The sequence below is a fragment of the Podarcis gaigeae genome (genome assembly GCF_964106915.1).
Source record: "Podarcis gaigeae genome assembly, chromosome: 4".
In the NCBI taxonomy this organism is placed as follows: Eukaryota; Metazoa; Chordata; class Lepidosauria; order Squamata; family Lacertidae; genus Podarcis; species Podarcis gaigeae.
Window position 1 is genome coordinate 85,905,156 of NC_139677.1, and position 18,283 is coordinate 85,923,438.

General features: G+C 42.0%; 1 protein-coding gene across 1 annotated transcript; it reads left to right on the plus strand.

The window, feature by feature from the left end:
* LOC310843761 (vitelline membrane outer layer protein 1-like) lies at positions 1-3,546 on the plus strand. Its single transcript, XM_083737485.1, has 3 exons — positions 1-201; positions 2,109-2,212; positions 3,031-3,546. The coding sequence occupies exons 1-3, from the start codon at positions 31-33 to the stop codon at positions 3,323-3,325; spliced, it is 570 nt and encodes a 189-aa protein (XP_083593611.1). The 5' UTR covers positions 1-30; the 3' UTR covers positions 3,326-3,546.
* Positions 3,547-18,283: the final 14,737 nt, after the last annotated feature.

The window sequence follows — 18,283 nt, forward strand, 5'->3', positions numbered from 1 at the left end:
TCTTGCAACTAGCTTCAGAGCAGAGATACCATGGATCTCACTGCCTCACCTGTGTTCTTCTTGATCCTCTGCTGCTGCCTTGGGTCTGTGGAAGCCCGAGACTTTAATTCTATCCTTTCTGTGACAAATGGAGGACCTTGGGGCAGCTGGGGGGTAATCCAGTTTTGCCCTCAGGGATATGCTCATGGCTTCTCACTGAAGGTAAGGTTTCCTCCAGGGCTGCTGTCACTTTGAAGTTCCTCCCTCACTTTCTTTCTGAACACCTTCTGAAGATGGGGAAACAATAGGGAACTGATGGACTCTTAAGTTTATTGGTCCTCTGCTTTATCTAAATTATGGACAATAAAAGGCTGAGTAGCCAGGTGGTAATTTGGGCCACCGAGTGAAATATATTAGCAACTTATGCAGCGGTGCTATTTTCCTAGAAAAAGAGGTGTCTTGTTCTCTTAGAATGGCAATAGTGCCCACTTGAGAGCTGCCGGAACTGAGTTCTGGTGACTTCTAGCTGGGAAAAAAGCCCTGGTATGCGGGCAGATTATTTGGTGGTGGGGCAGTGCACCCTGTTTCACTGCTTGAGGCAAAATGGGAAGATCCACTTTGCCCTACTGCTGCCACCACTACCTCAACCACCTACCTTGCCCAAAATCAGTGCCAGTGGTGGAGGTGCTTCTCTGCTGATGGTGGAGGCAGCCAGGCAGATGGCGCACCCATGGGCATGCCACCTGGGGCGGGGGCTTCTGGTGCCCGAAGCAGCAGCCTCACCCTGCCTAATGACTGGGCCGACTCTGTTTGGTGGGACTGCTTATATGTAGGATGTTGTCCTATATATCTTCAGATGAGTTGGACTCCAGTTCCCATCAACCCCAGCCAGCATGACAAATGGTCTGGGATGATGGGTGTTATCATCTAAAAGATCTGAGAGGGATCAAAGTTGGGAGGTCTGCAGTATAGGAAGTGATTGCCAGACTTTATTTTTATTAATCACTCAAGGTTGATAATTATGGCTGAATGCACTGTGTTCCATCACCCACCCACAAAGAATGGCTGGTGTGATAGCTCAGTTGGTAGAGCATGAGACTCTTAATCTCAGGGTCGTGGGTTCAAGCCCTATGTTGGGCAATAATTCCTGCATCGCAGGGGGTTGGACTAGATGACCCTTATTTTCCCTTCCAACTCTGATTCTTTTAAAAAAAAACTATGAACGGAACGCAGTAATCAGGTTTTACTTGGTGTAGAATTCTTGAAGTTAACACACCTGAATCGTGTTATGGGACTGCTCTGTACAAATTTTAATGGAATACTACCCTTCATTTTAAGCCTACGCTCTCCCTCTTTGTCATCTGCCCAGGGAAAGAGCTTTATCTCTATTGCTGCATGGTTAGAAAGGGGCTGCATTCCTATCTCAGGCATGGAAAATCTACCCTGGCCATGGTAATAGTATCCAGGTGAGACTGCAGACTTAAGGGCATGGATAATTCCAGCTGAAAACTGTTGCATCCATGCCAAGTTAATTGAACTTAGATCTCATTGAACTCATGATTTTGTCAGGCTTTGGGGAATCGGATCCCTCCCTTGGTGGCAGTAAATAAGCAGCTCAAATGAAAGGAGCGTTCTTACCAAATAAGTTCTTTAATAATCACAGTGAGAAGCAAAGGGCTGTATATCTCTCTAAATATTGGCGTTGCTCACAGTAAAGGTTCACCCCCTCTGTCAGCATTAATCTACACCACTCCTACATTGAGTAATCTGAGTTTCTTGCTGTTGCACTTTTTTTTTTATCACTTTCCAAACTTTAGGCGAAGTAGGGTCAGTAATGTTGTTCAAGGACACTGAATCTGCCAGCTGTCTATTTCCTGGTGTTTCCTATTCTAGCTGTTCCTCACCCAGTATTTCCAAGCTTTCCCCCTCTGGGCTATGCCCCTCTGCAAACCACTGTTCTTAATCAATACTGTCCTCTTGCCCTGGGGGGGGGGGACACAGATAAATGGGGGGGGCTCCCACCATTCCTCCTCAGTCCAGTCCCTGACAGATTTACTTTGACTTTGATTTTTGCACTCCTTGGTTTATCTTCAGATTTAACCCAGTCTCTTTGTCTCTTCTCCCACCAGGTAGAGCCAAACCAAGGTGGTGGTGTCAAGGATGATGATACAGCCCTAAATGGAATTCGCCTGCACTGCACTGACAGTTCAGTAATTGAGTCTGCAACTGGACCGTGAGCATCTCTCTTGATTTCATTTCCTTTTCGTTGCAATTTTTGGGAAGGTGTTGGTGGGAGGGGCTGAACTGAAATTTGTTATGCTAGGTTAGACCAGCACAAAGAAACCATAGGGTTCGCCTTGTTTTTTCTGACCTCTCAAAGGGCACCAACTCTAGCCTTTTGCTGACTTCCAACTCAACTTTGCAGGACCCCAAAATTGATAGCAGGCCTGGTTTTAGAGGTTGGCACTGTTGGTCACTTGCCAATCCCAGTATCCCAATAGGGGACCCAGTACGGACTCCTTGAGCTTTCTTATTTAGCTGCAACTCTTTCTTGCTATCTTTACAAGTTCACTGGATCTCTCTGAGCAAGGGACAGGAGGAAGGACAGGGAGCAGCAGCCTTTTGTTATCTTGCCCTCTCCCTCTTGGTCTGCCATGGGTGTTGGCCTCCGAGAAGAAGGCAAGTGAGAGGGCAGTGATGAGATTTAAGGAGGCAAACATCTCAGGCCCAGATGATCTTAGGTTGTGTTGAGCAATATTTATGGGAAATGATACATTAAAGTGATAATTAACTGTTTCACAGACTCAGACAGCTACAATACCTGCTTCTGGGTTCCTGGAGAACTGCTTCTGCCCTCACCGGGAGAAGGGAGTGTTGGGGCAGAAAGGAAGGGCAGAGGCAGCTGCTTTGTGAACCTTTGAATGCAACAATACAAAGCCCTTGAGACATTGGGAGCATCCTCTTGGAATATTCACATGGACCTGATCCATTTAGGTGTAAGCAGAAGGCTCCTCATGTGTTACTAATTAACACCATTGTCTTCTTTGACAGGTGGGGAACCTGGACAGGGATTCACTACTGCCCCCAAAGCAATCTGATCTCTTTCTCTCTGAGAGTGCAAGCACCCCGGGGCAAAGGTGATGATACGGCCGCCAACAACATCCAGTTCACCTGTCAAGATGGAACTGGGCTGATGGGCCAGGGACTTACCTGGGGTAATTTTGGCGCATGGAGCAATCGCTGCTCCTCTGGTTATATCTGTGGGATCCAGACAAAGGTGGAGGGTCTCCAAGGCAAGGACGATGATACAACACTTAATGATGTGAAGTTCTTCTGCTGTGACTGAACTCTATGTACTTGCACCCTTTACAGTGTATATCTGCTACTTTTTGGTAGTCATGAAGGTTAACAACAATTAAATATTGTCTTGAGAATTGTGTGCGACTCTTTTGAACAGAATTCTGCACCTATCACTTCTGGATGAGAAGCAATGAAAAATACTAAAGAAGGGGCACAACTATGCAGGTGTTGATTAACAAACAAAGACACAATGTGCTGAATCACAGTCTGAATCCTTTCCATTTGGTCCCAAGACTTGACTCAAAAAGAGGCCACAGACATAACTGGTTACCCTCCAAATCAAGGGCCAAAACCTGGGTAAATAAAAATGCTTTTGTCTGGGGCTAAAAACAGACAATGTTGGCACCAAGAGGGCTTCCTTAGCCCCACACTGACATTTTTGGGTTCTTTTTTGGCCTAGAACTGAACTTTTTGTGTGTGTGTGGGAGTGGGAAGCAGGGAATCACAACGCCTCAGCTTCAGATTTGAAAATCACCTGTGAGAAGATGCTTTTAAAGGTGGCTTAGAAATGTCAGCTGGCAGAATGCACCTGCCTGTGGGAAGGTTGTGGGCAACAGGAGAGGATAGATTGATTAAAATTATCCTTCCTAACTTGCGCTAGCAAATTTCTTCATGTAGCAGAGTACATTCCCATATCACACAGCAGGAAGTTGGTTGCAGACTCGTTAGAATCTCTTAAAATAATAAGCAATTCAATCTGGCTTGCCCAGATTGGGATATGTTCCTGGTAAGACCCCTTTAATCCCTCCTAAAGGAATAAAGACACAACAGTCTTATTCATAAGTAACAAAAAGAAGTTTGCTCATGATCAGGCCGAGCACAGTGTGATCCCTGGAGGCAGGCTTTAGGCTTAAAATTACAGATTCATAGAAATAGGTTTACCCCATATGGGAGATAACCCAGGGACTGCTGGTTGAGAGAGCCAGCAGTGCAGTCCAGGTGAAGTAGGAAGCAGGCAGGACAAAAAATAAGGGAGGTGGCTACATGACTTGGACTTTTACCAGGTCTGGAAAGGTCACGCCCACCTACTGGTCACATGCAAAGGAAAGGATGCCCCAGCCAGGTATAACAGGAAGTTTAAACTGGCTGGACCAACATTCCCCTGCATGTCCACTCTAGCCAAACAGGTAATCTTGTACTTGACTGCTCCAGTGGATTACCTCCCCCTTCACCCCCCATTGGAATATGGGGAAAGAGCAGGGCTGGCTGAGTTGCCCAAATGGCTGTTACCAAGAGGTGTATGTCACAATACTGTACTGGTAAATGTCTTGGTTATATGCAGCAGCCTTTGATGATATATAGTAAAACCACAAGGCTTCCATGAACCAGCCTTGGGTGTCAGGAGAGGCTCCTGCACCAGATGTTTCAAGGCAGCACTTCTGTGCCAGCAACATAGTCTCTATGGTCAACGGCTATGACCCCTGTGCATCTGTGTGAGCCAGGCACCTTTGGCTGCTCCTGCCACTACCATCACCCTGGTCAGATGCGGTGAGTGGTACCAACTGGTGGAACTGAGAAGTGGAGCAGCAACAATAGCAGCTGGTGCCCAAAGCCCTCTCTTCCCTACAGGTCCCAGTGCATCACTGTGAGGGGTTGGGCTATCTCCTTCCCACACACTCTCCCTTCCCCACTCCCTTTCCCTGCTTGTAGAATTTGGGACTCTGCACAAGGCTGGATTAAGCTTTCTCCTTTACAGGGAACCAGGCAGAGGGCCTTTTCAGTAGTGGTGCACGCCCTGTGGAACGCCCTCCCTACAGATGTGAAGGAAATAAGCAGCTATCTTATCTTTAAAAGACATTTGAAGGCAGCTCTGTTTAGGGAAGTTTTAAATATTTAATGCTGTGTTGTTTTTAACACTCGATTGGAGCGCCCAGAGTGGCTGGGGAAACTCAGCCAGATGGGCGGGGTATAAATAATAAATTATCATTATCATTATTATTATTATTAGGCAAAATAAGTACATGCTTATCAAGAAAAGGGGGGTACCACAGAAATTTTCCTTTGCCAGATTTACCATGGACCATATATTGCAGCTGAGGGCAAAAGGCTCCCACAATAAATGGAAGAATTACAGGCATATATACTACCACAACAGCAGTAAATAATAATAAACAATAATAAAATAGTAATAATAGAGATTAATGATATACATCAATACAACAAAATTAGACTAACTGGTGCAATGCTACTCAGTCCCCCAAGGCTCCCCACCGAGGAGCGTGGGAAGCATTTGAGTGACACACCTACACACTGCAGCTGACAAACTAATGCATCATGGCACAAAGTTTGGAAAGCTCTCCTTTAGGGCTTCTAATGCTCTTAATGTGGCCCTGACCCTGCATGACTTAATAAAAAGCTGTGATGGCTTAAGGGTTTTTATGGGGGTCCAGGCAAACTTTTTAAAAAGTCTGTATTGCCTTTATCTTTAAGTCTCTCAGTTATTTTCTCCATTTCAGTGTATTCCATCAACTTTTCTTGCCATTGTTCTTTCGTTGGTATTTCATCGCTTTTCCGTCTTTGAGCTAGTAGAGTTCTGGCTGCTGTTGTTGCATACATAAATAAATTCTTCTTGTCTTTTGGTAAATCTTGACCTACAATACCTAATAAAAAGGCTTCTGGTCTTTAACAAAGGTTATCTTGAACATTTTTTTTCAATTCATTATAAATCATATCCCAATAGCTTCTAATTATTTTACAATTCCACCACATATGAAAAAATGTACCTTCCTTTTCTTTGCATTTCCAGCATTTGTTGGAGCTTGTTCTATACATTTTGGCCATTTTCACCGGTGTAATATACCATCTATACATCATTTCCATATAATTCTCTTTCAACAGTATGCAGTCCGTAAATTTTAAATTACTTTGCCATAACTTTCCCCAATCTTCCATTTGTATGTTATGTCCTATATCTTGTGCCCATTTAATCATTACTGATTTTACCTCCTCATCTTTTGTCTCCCATTCTAACAATAAACTATAAGTTTACTTTAATAATTTACCATTCTCTTCTATTATTTCTCTTTGGAATCTAGATATGGTATAACTAAATCATTTCTTCTTTTTGCAGGTTTATTTTGGCTTGAAGAGGTACAACTCAAATACCCTGCTACTCTGAGAAGCTTATCAGAATCAAACTATTTCCTTAACCCCTAGCCAATATTGACACACAATAGGTATTTAATGCAAATCTATCTACAGGTGGTGCCTTCATGTAGTGGCACTTTCTCTTGTCTTTCACCTTTCCTGAATTCTCATTGTATCTGTTAGGGTGCTCACTGGAAGGACAGATCCTGAAGCTGAGGCTCCAATACTTTGGCCACCTCATGAGAAGAGAAGACTCCCTGGAAAAGACCCTGATGTTGGGAAAGATGGAGGGCACAAGGAGAAGGGGATGACAGAGGACGAGATGGTTGGACAGTGTTCTTGAAGCTACTAACATGAGTTTGACCAAGCTGCAGGAGGCAGTGGAAGACAGGAGTGCCTGGCATGCTCTGGTTCATGGGGTCACGAAGAATCGGACATGACTAAATGACTAAATGACAACAACAGAATACCCAAGTGTGTTGCTGTACACAGTGGAGGCAGAGGAGATTAATTTTTGCAAGATTAATTCCCCTTGGTTGAGTTCAAGATCAGATTCACAGTAACTCTGGGTAGTTCAGTGGAATCAACCTGTTTCACAACGTTCCTTGCCACTGCTGAAATGATGTGGTTTTAACGAAACTCTGTCTACAGGTGGTGTTACTTAATCTCTTACTGTGTTCTGAAGTAAGTGACATAGCTGAAATTTCTGGGCTATAAATTCTCAAGGCTGCTATTCTTTGATGGACTCTTTCCACATTATTCAGAATAGATTGCTTTCCATGGACTATACCATCAATACTATACTCTTCTTGCCCATGTAGAAGACGAGAACTATAATTCTACCCTCACAGTGCCAAATGGAGGACCATGGGGCACTTGGGGGACGATCCAATTTTGTCCACGGGGATATGCTCATGGCTTCTCACTGAAGGTAAGGTTTGCTGTTGGGTTGCTGTCACAATCAGATCTCTCTCTCCTTCCTTCATTTTTGTCTGAACACTCCCCAGAACACAGTTTTTGAACTCAACAAGAAATCTGGGGAAGCAATAGGACAGCAATTGCTTCCTTAACTAAGGAGATGCTAGGCCAAATGGCCAGAATTTCTTTCAAATGCTCCCTAACCTCCATTATCCACAAAGGAATGTGTTAAGGAGATAAGGATAAATGGCCATAAATCAGCAGTAGGGAGGAAAGGGGTCTACCAGCTGCAAGAATAGATTTTTTTGCATTAACTATCTGCAGTCTGGATTCAGACTGTTCTTCCTAGGCTGGAAAAACAGCAAAGACAGCTTGTTTACTGGAAGCTGAATCACGGGACAAAGCGATGCAGTGACTTTTAGGAACTATAAGATAACAGCTTCTCCCGAGACATGGCAGAACAACCAACAGTTGCAGGAATAAAGGATACAACACCATATAGTGAGAAGTGAGGTTACAAGGAACCAGGCAGAGGGCCTTCTTGGTAGTGGCGCCTGCCCTGTGGAACACCCTCCCATCAGATGTCAAGGCAATAAGCAACTACCTTACTTTTAAAAGACATCTGAAGGAAGCCCTGTTTAGGGAAGTTTTTAATGTTTAATGCTGTATTGTGTTTTAATATTCGGTTGGGAGCTGCCCAGAATGGCTGGGAAATCCAGCCAGATGGGTGGGCAGTGCCAGATTTACGTATAAGCTAAACAAGCTATAGTTTAGGGCCCCCACTCTCTTGGGGGCCCCTCAAAAAATTAAATGGAAAAAACCCTGGATGTACATTTCCAAAATATAAGTTAAGTTCAACAATTACTTTGATAAAATACATATTTTGTTATGTGCAAATGACTTTAGATACATTTAAGTTCCATAAATGACCATATAGCAGATATTCAACGCAAAAAAACAGCGACAATTTGTTGTTGACAAAGGACAGCAGGACATATAAAAGGCCCCATTACCTTCAATAGCTTACGGCCTCATCAAATCTAAATCCGGCCTTGTGGGCCGGGTATAAATTATAAATTATTAATGAGCCTGGTATTGGACTACCCAAGCAAGACCAGTTTGAAATGCCTCGATGCCGGAATTGGAGGCTTCCATTATTCTAAGCCCAACACGCAATCAAGATCCACAGCATTTGTCAAATTTTGACCCGCTAGCAGTACCGACACAAGATTCAGCTGTTGACCTGCTACCTGTACAGCCTATACGGGTCGGCAAAGCCCTCGCTCTGCAAAAACCAGCTGAACTTCATGATACATCAGCTGATTATCATGATATTTGTAATGGTGTCATCGAAGATCCTCTGGGCCAAATCAACCTATTGGCCCCTCAGTTAAAGCCATCATACCCACCTAGGGACCAGCGACCTCAAACCTGGAACCACCAAGCAGGGCAGAAGGAAGAGGGGCTTAACTCAGGAGCCCCAAACCACCGGAAAAGAGATTGACTGCCACTATTTCCACCATCACCCTATTTCCACATTCTATCTTGGAATGTGGCGGGATGGCTATCTAAGCAGGGTGACGTCGACTTTCTGGATTTCCTTACAAAATTTCAGATCATATGTCTACAGGAGACATGGTGTCTAGATCTCCATGTCCCTTCTTTACAGGGATACGAAGCCTTTGCTACCCCTGCGATAAAACCAAATTTCCAAGGCCGACCTAGTGGTGGCTTAGTCACTTTTGTTTCCACCAAGCTAAAGTGCAAGGTCCGGCAACAGCAGTGGGCGAAGAGTAACAATCTACAAATCCTACTTATTTCTAGCAGTGAAGGAGGAGATTTCCTTTGCTTCAATATATATATCCCTCCTATAGGCACCCCTTCCCAGTCGTCACAAATCTGGGAAGATTTAGAGCTATGTTTGGAGAAGGCTGAACTAGAATTCCCTGGCATGGATATCCTACTGGCAGGTGATTTCAACACCAGGATAGGAAACGACATTAATACGTACTGCTCTAAATCTCAGTTACTGCCAGAGGCAGATTGGTTTATTCCCTGGTCCTCTGACGATAAGATTTTGAATAAGGCAGGCATTACATTAATGGAGACTGCCTTCAAACATAATCTGTATAATTTGCATGGTACCCATATGGACAGGTCAGGGGGTTTCTTTTCTTTCCTTGGGCCTAGAGGTGCGAGCGTTATTGATTATATCCTGGTCTCCCCAAAACTCTCTCTCTTTTTTTTGGAATACATTTTTATTAAAGTTATACACAAAACAGACATATAAATATATATATATGTATACAGAAAAGATTACAAAAAAGGGGTCACTACAACAGAGATATACAAGCCAACTTTTTCCTTTTTCCAACTATACAAAGAAAATAGTTTAGCTACATCATGCAAAAAAAAAAAAAAAAAGAAAAAGAAAAAAGAAAGAAAGAAAGAAAGAAAGAAAGAAAGAAAGAAAGAAAGAAAGAAAAAGAAAAAGACCCTGAACTGCCTTCCACCCTTTTGGTAAGTATCAAATATCTACTTCCATTACGTATTTGATTTTTAATCTATAATCCTAAATTCACTCGCTGGTAGTATTGTTCTAACCCCGCCAGTTCACATTAGACATTTATTCCAATATAGTTCCAGTATTTTTTTAAAAATATATATTTATTAAGATTTTTAAACATAAATGCAAAAATAATGAACAATGTAACATATATCATAACATAATTTCTTAACTTCTTTGGACTCCCTCACGTCTCCCGCTCCCACTTGCATCGTTGTCAATTCTTGCCCGCAATTTATCATCTTGTTTACATTTTTGTGTCCCATTCATTTAGAATATAATCTAATAATTCTCCCAAAGGTTTATGATTTTTCCTCAATCTCACTTATCATCCTAATTCCATCTAATTTAGTGGTGCTCAATTATTTATGATCTAGCCTCCATCTTAACATTCAACCAAATTACAGTGCTTTTTAAAAATAAATCTTAAATTTCTTCCAATCTTCTTCAACCTTCTCTTCTCCCAGGTCTCGGATTCTGCCGGTCATCTCGGCTAGTTCCATATAGTCTATCAGTTGCATCTGCCACTCTTCCAGTGTGGGTAGATCTTGAGTTTTCCAGTGCTTAGCGATGAGTATCCTTGCTGCCGTTGTTGCATACATAAAAAATGTTCGGTCCTTCTTTAACACCTTCTGGCCGACAATACCCAAAAGGAAGGCCTCTGGTTTCTTAGTAAAGGTATACTTAAATACCTTTTTCAGCTCATTATATATCATTTCCCAGAAGGCCTTCACTCTAGGGCAGGTCCACCAGAGGTGAAAGAATGTTCCATCATTTTCTTTACATTTCCAACATTTGTTATCAGACAAATGGTATATTTTGGCAAGTTTAACTGGGGTCATGTACCATCTATATATCATTTTCATTACATTTTCCTTCAAAGCATTACATGCAGTGAAGTTCAGCCTGTTGGTCCACAACCTTTCCCAGTCCTCAAACATGATATTATGCCCAATGTCCTGTGCCCACTTTATCATAGCCGATTTAACCATTTCATCTTGTGTATTCCATTTTAACAGCAAGTTATACATTCTTGAAAGTACCTTAGTCTTAGGTTCTAACAGTTCTGTTTCCAATTTCGATTTCTCCACCTGGAACCCTAACTTTTTGTCATTTTTAAAAACTTCTTTAATCTGAGCGTAGTGTAACCAGTCTCGCACTTTATCCTTCATTTTCTCCAAACTCTGCAATTTCCAATTGTCTCCATCTTTTTCTAATATTTCCCAATATTTTGGCCATTTGGCCTCCATATTGGGTCTTTTTCGGGCCTTAGCTTCCAGCGGTGAAAGCCACCTTGGAGTTTTATTTTCCAATAAGTCTTTATATTTTGTCCAGACATTAAACACTGCTTTTCTGACAATATGGTTCTTAAAGGCCTTATTGATCTTAACCTTGTCATACCATAAGTATGCATGCCAACCAAAAGCATTGTTAAAACCTTCCAGATCCAGAACGTCAGTGTCCTCGAGAAGTAGCCAGTCTTTTAGCCAGCAGAAAGCTGCGGCCTCATAGTACAACTTTAGGTCTGGCAGGGCAAAGCCCCCTCTTTCTTTCGCATCAGTTAATATCTTAAACTTAATTCTGGGCTTTTTGCCCTGCCAGACAAACTGCCAGATGTCTCTCTGCCACTTCCGGAAACACTCCGTCTTGTCCACAATCTGTAGTGTTTGAAACAAAAACAACATTTTTGGCAATACATTCATCTTAATAGCAGCAATTCGGCCTAACAAAGAAAGTTTCAATTTTGTCCAACTGTCTAAGTCTCTCTTAATTTCGGACCAGCATTTTTCATAGTTATCCTTAAAAAGACTCAGATTTTTTGCTGTTATGTTTACCCATAGGTACTTTACTTTTTTAACCACAGTTAGTTCTGTCTCTCTCTGAAACCGTTCTGACTCTGAATCTGTCAATTTTTCCCCCAACACCTTAGTTTTCTGTTTGTTTAATTTAAATCCCGCCACCCGACCAAAGTCTTGAATCAGTTGTAATACTCTTTTCGTACTAGATTCTGGCTCCTGCAGGGTCAAAACTAGGTCATCTGCAAAAGCTTTAAGTTTGTATTGTTTCGCTCCGACCTGGATTCCTTCCACCAACCGGTCCCCTCTGATCATATTCAAGAGCACCTCCAGAACAGAAATAAATAGCAGAGGGGAAATAGGGCAGCCTTGTCGTGTTCCTTTTTCAATTTTAAACTCTTCTGTAACCACATTGTTAACTATCAATTTAGCCTTTTGTTCTGAATATATTGCATCAATCCCATTATCAAAACCCCGTCCCACTCCCATTTCTTTTAAATTCCCCTTCATAAATTTCCAAGAGATATTGTCGAAGGCCTTCTCCACATCTATAAAAATTAACACTGCTTTTGTATTTATGTCTGTTTGCAAAAGTTCCAAAATGTCAATGATGTTCCTTGTGTTAGCAAACAGGTGTCTACCTGGGAGAAAGCCTGCTTGGTCTTTATGAATTACTTCATTTAATACTTTTTTAAGTCTACTTGCCAGAACGTCTGCAAATATTTTGTAATCCACATTTAAAAGGGAGATGGGACGATAGTTCTTAAGTTGTGTTTTTTCAGATTCCGATTTGGGTATCAATGTGATGAAAGCTTCCTTCCACGATTCCGGAGCCCTCTTCCCCTCCATAATTTCATTGCTGACCTCCATCAGTGGTTGTATCAAATAGTCTTCCCCCCCCCCAAATACATTTTTATTAACATTATATACATAACAGGCATAGAAACAAATACAAACAGATACAAAAGAAAAAATTACAACAAGAAAAAAGTAAAAAATATACAGGCCAAACTTTTTCCTCTCTCTAACTATACAAAGAGAGATTTATCCGGCTACTTCACAAAAAAGGAGGAAACAAAAACCACCTCCTAGACTTCCTTGCACCCTTTTGGTAAGTATCGAATATTTACTTCCATTCACGTATTTGATTTTTGATCTGTAAACCTAAATTCACATGCTGGTAGTATTATTCTGACCCCGCCAGTCACATTAAACATTTATTCCAATGTAGTTCCAGTATTTACTCCAATTTTTCAGAGATTTCTGTTCATCAAAGTCTCTTATTTTACCTGTTAATTTATCAAGCTCAGCATATTTTATCATTTTAATTTGCCAATCATTTATATTGGGGATAGTTTCCACTTTCCAATATTGTGCCAACAAAATTCTTGCTGCTGTGGTGGCATAGAGGAATATCGTTCTATCTTCTTTTTTAATATCTTTATCCAACATTCCCAGCAAAAAGGTTTCGGGTCTTTTGGGGAAAGTGTATTTAAATATTTTTTTAAGCTCATTGAAAATCAATTCCCAAAAGCCTTTCACCTTTTTACATGTCCACCATAGATGATATAGGTCACCCTCCACCTCCCCACATTTCCAGCATTTCTTATCCTTTAATCTATACATTTTGGCCAACTTCACAGGGGTGTGATTCCACCTGTATAGCATCTTCCAAATATTTTCTCTCAGGGACATACATGGTGTAAACTTTATGTTACGGTTCCACACTTCCAACCACCTTTCAAAGTCGATGTTATAACCAAAATCAATTGCCCATTTGATCATTGCCTCCTTGACCTCCTCGTCCTTTGTGTACCACTCTAATAGTATATCATAGGTTCTAGATAGGGTTTTGTTTTTACCTTCTATTACTTCTACATTAAATTTTGATTTTTTATCATCAAAACCCAACTTCTTCTTGTCCCCTTTTAACAAATCATTCACCTGGTGGTATTGCAACCACCCAGTGAATAGATTTTTTATCTCTTCATAAGGTCTAAGTCTTGGCCCTTGATCTGTTTTTCTTAACATTTCTTCGTATGTGGCGTTTTTCCCCTCCATATTTATTTTCTTCACCGTTAATGCCTCAATCGGTGAGATCCACCATGGGGTCTTTCTTTCAAGGAGATTTTTATTCCTTTCCCATGTTTGGTATAAAGGTCCCCTGAAGATATGATTTAGAAAGCTCTTGTGAGCCTTCACTTTCCCATACCAAAGGTACGAATGCCATCCGTACCAATTATTATGTGGTTTCAGGGTTCACGTAGCCTTCGCGACCCCTCTAAATCTCCATGCTGTTCGAGACTCCCCCGGAGGAGTTATCTCGCACTCCTTTTCTGCGGCCGCGGCGTCCCGGAGTTTTATGGTCTCCCCAAAACTCTTGGAGAGGTCACAGGGCTTTAGGACTTTCAACAGAACTGAGAGTGATCACCTCCCTATATCAATTTCACTAATTCCCCGTGGTTTGAAGGATCCGCAATACCGCAACCACTGTGCAGACCCACCTCCAAATCTGGCCCTTCGTAGGCGTAAATGGAACAGCAACCTGGAATTCAAAATCAAACTACACCTGCATTCATCAGACCTACTGGCCTTGAGAGACCAGTGTATTTTATCTAATTCTGACCCCTTTTTAACATTTCAGCAGGTCTCAGAGTCGCTCCTCCCACTACTTACGAACTCCAACCCTCCCAAACAACAAAATAATTCGAGGGCCTGGTTTGACAAAGACTGTAGGAATCTAAGATCTTTGCTTAGGAAATTACAAAATAAGGTAAAACAGGAAGGGACCCTGTCCTCTGTGGAAAACCTGCACAGGTGGCGCTCTCATTATAAAAACACTCTAAAATTTAAGAAATCCCTTTATAGAAAGGAACAATGGGAGGCACTCGACAAGGCGACCAAATTGCGGGACGACAAAAAGTTCTGGGAAATAATTGCTCAGGGAGTTTCACCCAAAGGGAAAATTGTAGCCAACAGTATTTCATCTAACCTATGGTACCAACATTTTTCCCGGCTATATACAGCTCCAAACATTGCTAAACCGAGCCAGTTTCCTCCTCTTAAAAATTACCTATTAATGGGCTGGGAACTCATTGCCGAATCAGAATGTCTATAGCTAATTAAAACACTCAAGAATGGCAAAGCTCCCGGCGAAGATATGATTCCTCCTGAGGTGCTTAAACTAAATGCCCAGTGGTGGGCTGCTTTCTTGGCCCAACTTTTTACGGTAATAAATGATACATGCAAAATCCCAGAAAACTGGAAACTGAGCCTGGTAGTTCCCATCTATAAGAAGGGAGACCTCCAAGACCCCTCAAACTATCGCCCCATAAGTCTCCTGGACATTGTGTATAAACTTTATACTCGCCACCTGCTAAATAAATTGGTTGACTGGGCTGACCACTCTAACTTGCTTAATCCGGAACAGGCAGGGTTTAAAAAGGGCCATAGTACAATAGGCCATTGTTTGGTATTACAGACAATGATAGATAAGTATACAAAGACACATAAGAGCAAACTTTTTGTGGCTTTTGTAGATCTCACATCCGCTTTTGACTCAATCTGTAGGGACAAATTATGGCAAAAACTATATGACACAGATATTGATAGACGACTTCTCAAAATACTTAGAGAGTTACATTCAGACACCAGAGTTAAAATCAGAACTGGGATGTCAGGCAACTATTCTGACCCACTGCCACTGGGGAAAGGGGTTAAACAGGGCTGTTTGTTAGCGCCGTTCCTCTTTAATTTCAATATAAACAACATTGTGCAACATATGGCAAAGTATAAGTCATCAGCTCCTGCCCTGGAAGGCAAACACCTGAATATACTGCTATATGCTGATGACATGGCGGTCATGGCACTCACTCGAAGGGGCCTACACAGCATGCTGGAGGGGCTCGCACCTTATTGTTCCCAAAACTCTCTAAAGATAAATTATGACAAAACAAAAATTGTGGTATTTACTAGAGCTCGCCACACATTTAGATGGTCTTTAGATCAACACAAAATTGAACAATGTCTTCTCTTTAAATATCTTGGTATCACCTTCCAAGCTACATCTAGCTGGCTTGCCCACTTCAAGACTGTAGCCCTTCTAACACGCAGGACAATTGGTGCTCTGCTCAGCTTTTTTTATTTGAGGGGAGGGCAACTGGTGACCCCGGCACTAAAAACTTTTGTTGGAAAAGTGATTCCCCAGATGTTTTACGGAGTAGAACTCTGGGGATGGAATCAGAAGCTGTTAGAACGGCTTGAAATCTTCCAAAATTTTTATCTCAGAAGAATTCTAGGCCTCCCCCAGAGTACTCTGGCAGCTCTCCTAAGAGTGGAAGTAGGATTACCTTCTGTGTCTGCCAGGGCCCACTTAAGATACCTGCGTTTTTTCACCAACCTCATAGATGCCCCGAACACCTTATTGGCTAAACAAGCCTTTGTATCACTATAAAATAATACCATTTGGCATAAAAACCTACTAGACATTCTATCCAGATACAACCTACCTGAGTTTAATACTCTCAAATTGTGGAGCCCTGATAAAGTTCGGGAATGGATCTTTGAAAAAGACGCCTTTTTGGACTCCACTAAGATAAAAAACTCTGGGTTTTCCTACTGGTTCCCCCGAGTAAAAGCAGTCAAAATCTGTGCCAACTACTTGGTGGAGATCACTGACCCCACCCTTCGGAGAGCTTTCACTATGGCACGGTTTCAAACATTGCCTTATCTGACCGGTAGATGCACAAAAACCCCAGTAGAACATCGTTTATGTCCTTGCCCTATGAAAATTAAAGAGGATCTTACACATTACTTCCTCTATTGCCCCATTTACTTGGGCTTCAGAGATGCATTGCTGCAAATTATACCCAACTCTATAACCAGTCCTGAAGATAGAGTAAAATTTTTGCTAGTTGATGCAAACCCACGCATTACCCATGTGGTAGCGGTTTTTGTGATGAAGGCCATGAAAGCCAGGGAAAGATTTATGGATGACAATGTAAAGACCCCTTCATCGTCTGTTTAGCTTGTTGCTCGTTTTCCCTCCTTTTCTATTTTGTGGGAAGAAGGTTTTGTTGGCATAGTATGTAATGGATTTTAATATTTTTAACTATTGTAGTGTTGATTTTTGTGTACAGGCATGGTCCTCACAATAAACGGATTTGTTTTGTTGTATAAATTATTATTGTATTATTGTATGGATGGGAAAGCATCATGGAAAAAATTATCACAGCCAGGAAAGAATAAGGATTACAGCTAAAGTTCCTCACTTGAAACTTTATAAATCACCTATTATATCAACACTAATTGAAATCACAAGATTGTAGCTGCTCTTTAAGGGGTTACTTTTACTCAACGGAATGGAATAGAAATTATTAAAATTTTGGAGAAGATTGGAAAAAATTTAAAGTATATTTAAAAAAGTATTGTAAAATTAATGAAACAGTAGTGAAACCGCTCTGAATATGACGTATTTCCATCTAAGCACATTTCCAGTATTATCAAATACACATGTCAGCAGGTTTTTCCCTAAAATGTTCCCTGATATTGATTACATCTGCGTCCCTGGTTATGCTCCAGCCAAGCATTATGTCTAGTAACCAAATCTAAGAGAGGACAAACGGTCAGGGGAAAAACCCTGTTTGCTAGCCAAGAGGCAGAAGTTCAGGGAGCGTGGGCGCAAGGCTCCTTGGCACACTGTTGCATGCCGGGTGCGAGGTGGAGGCACAAGCGGAGCGTTACTTCCACAGAGAGGGAAGAAAGGATGCCTCTAGGCCCATTAGAATGAAGGTTTTGAAGCAAGATGTGCAGGCAGCTTTCAAAAAATTAAAAAATCCTTTTTATTTGTTGCTGTACTACAACAACCACAATCCCCGAGAAGGCCGTTATGGGCTAACATGCCTTCCTTAACTTCTATAAAGCAGACATTGCAAGTTTATATAAGATCTCAGGACAGGTGTTCTCCAGGCTGACATAATCCATAGAAGTGGCCGCGTGATCAACTGGCATGGTGTTGGTGATGGTAGTGCGTGGTCCTAGGAGCATTGGAGTGGGGCTGCATGGTCCACTAGTGCATGCAAGCTGCTTCCTGAGAAACATGGGTGAGAATGGCTCAGGTTGGGGCCAGTCCTGGTTGTCACTATGTGAGATTCACAATCCCATCCTCGGCATGTGGTGGCACTTTCTCTTGTCTGTCACCTTTCCTGAATTCTCATTGTATCTGTTAGGGTGCTCACTGGAAGGACAGATCCTGAAGCTGAGGCTCCAATATTTTAGCCACCTCATGAGAAGAGACGACTCCCTGGAAAAGACCCTGATGTTGGGAAAGATGGAGAGCACAAGGAGAAGGGGATGACAGAGGACGAGATGGTTGGTCAGTGTTCTTGAAGCTACGAACATAAGTTTGACCAAACTGCGGGAGGCAGTGGAACACAAGAGTGCCTGGCGTGCTCTGGTCCATGGGGTCACAAAGAGTTGGACATAACTAGACAACTAAACGACAACAACAGAATACCCAAGTGTGTAGCTGTACACAGTGGAGGCAGAGGAGATTAATTAATTCCCCTTGGTTGAGTTC

What these genes read in the sequence shown, in the direction of transcription:
- LOC310843761 (XM_083737485.1), top strand. Translation starts at nt 31, where the DNA reads ATGGATCTCACTGCCTCACCTGTGTTCTTCTTGATCCTCTGCTGCTGC. An exon ending in CTCATGGCTTCTCACTGAAG is followed by an intron (nt 202 to 2,108) that starts GTAAGGTTTCCT and finishes TTCTCCCACCAG; the next exon opens with GTAGAGCCAAACCAAGGTGG. An exon ending in ATTGAGTCTGCAACTGGACC is followed by an intron (nt 2,213 to 3,030) that starts GTGAGCATCTCT and finishes CTTCTTTGACAG; the next exon opens with GTGGGGAACCTGGACAGGGA.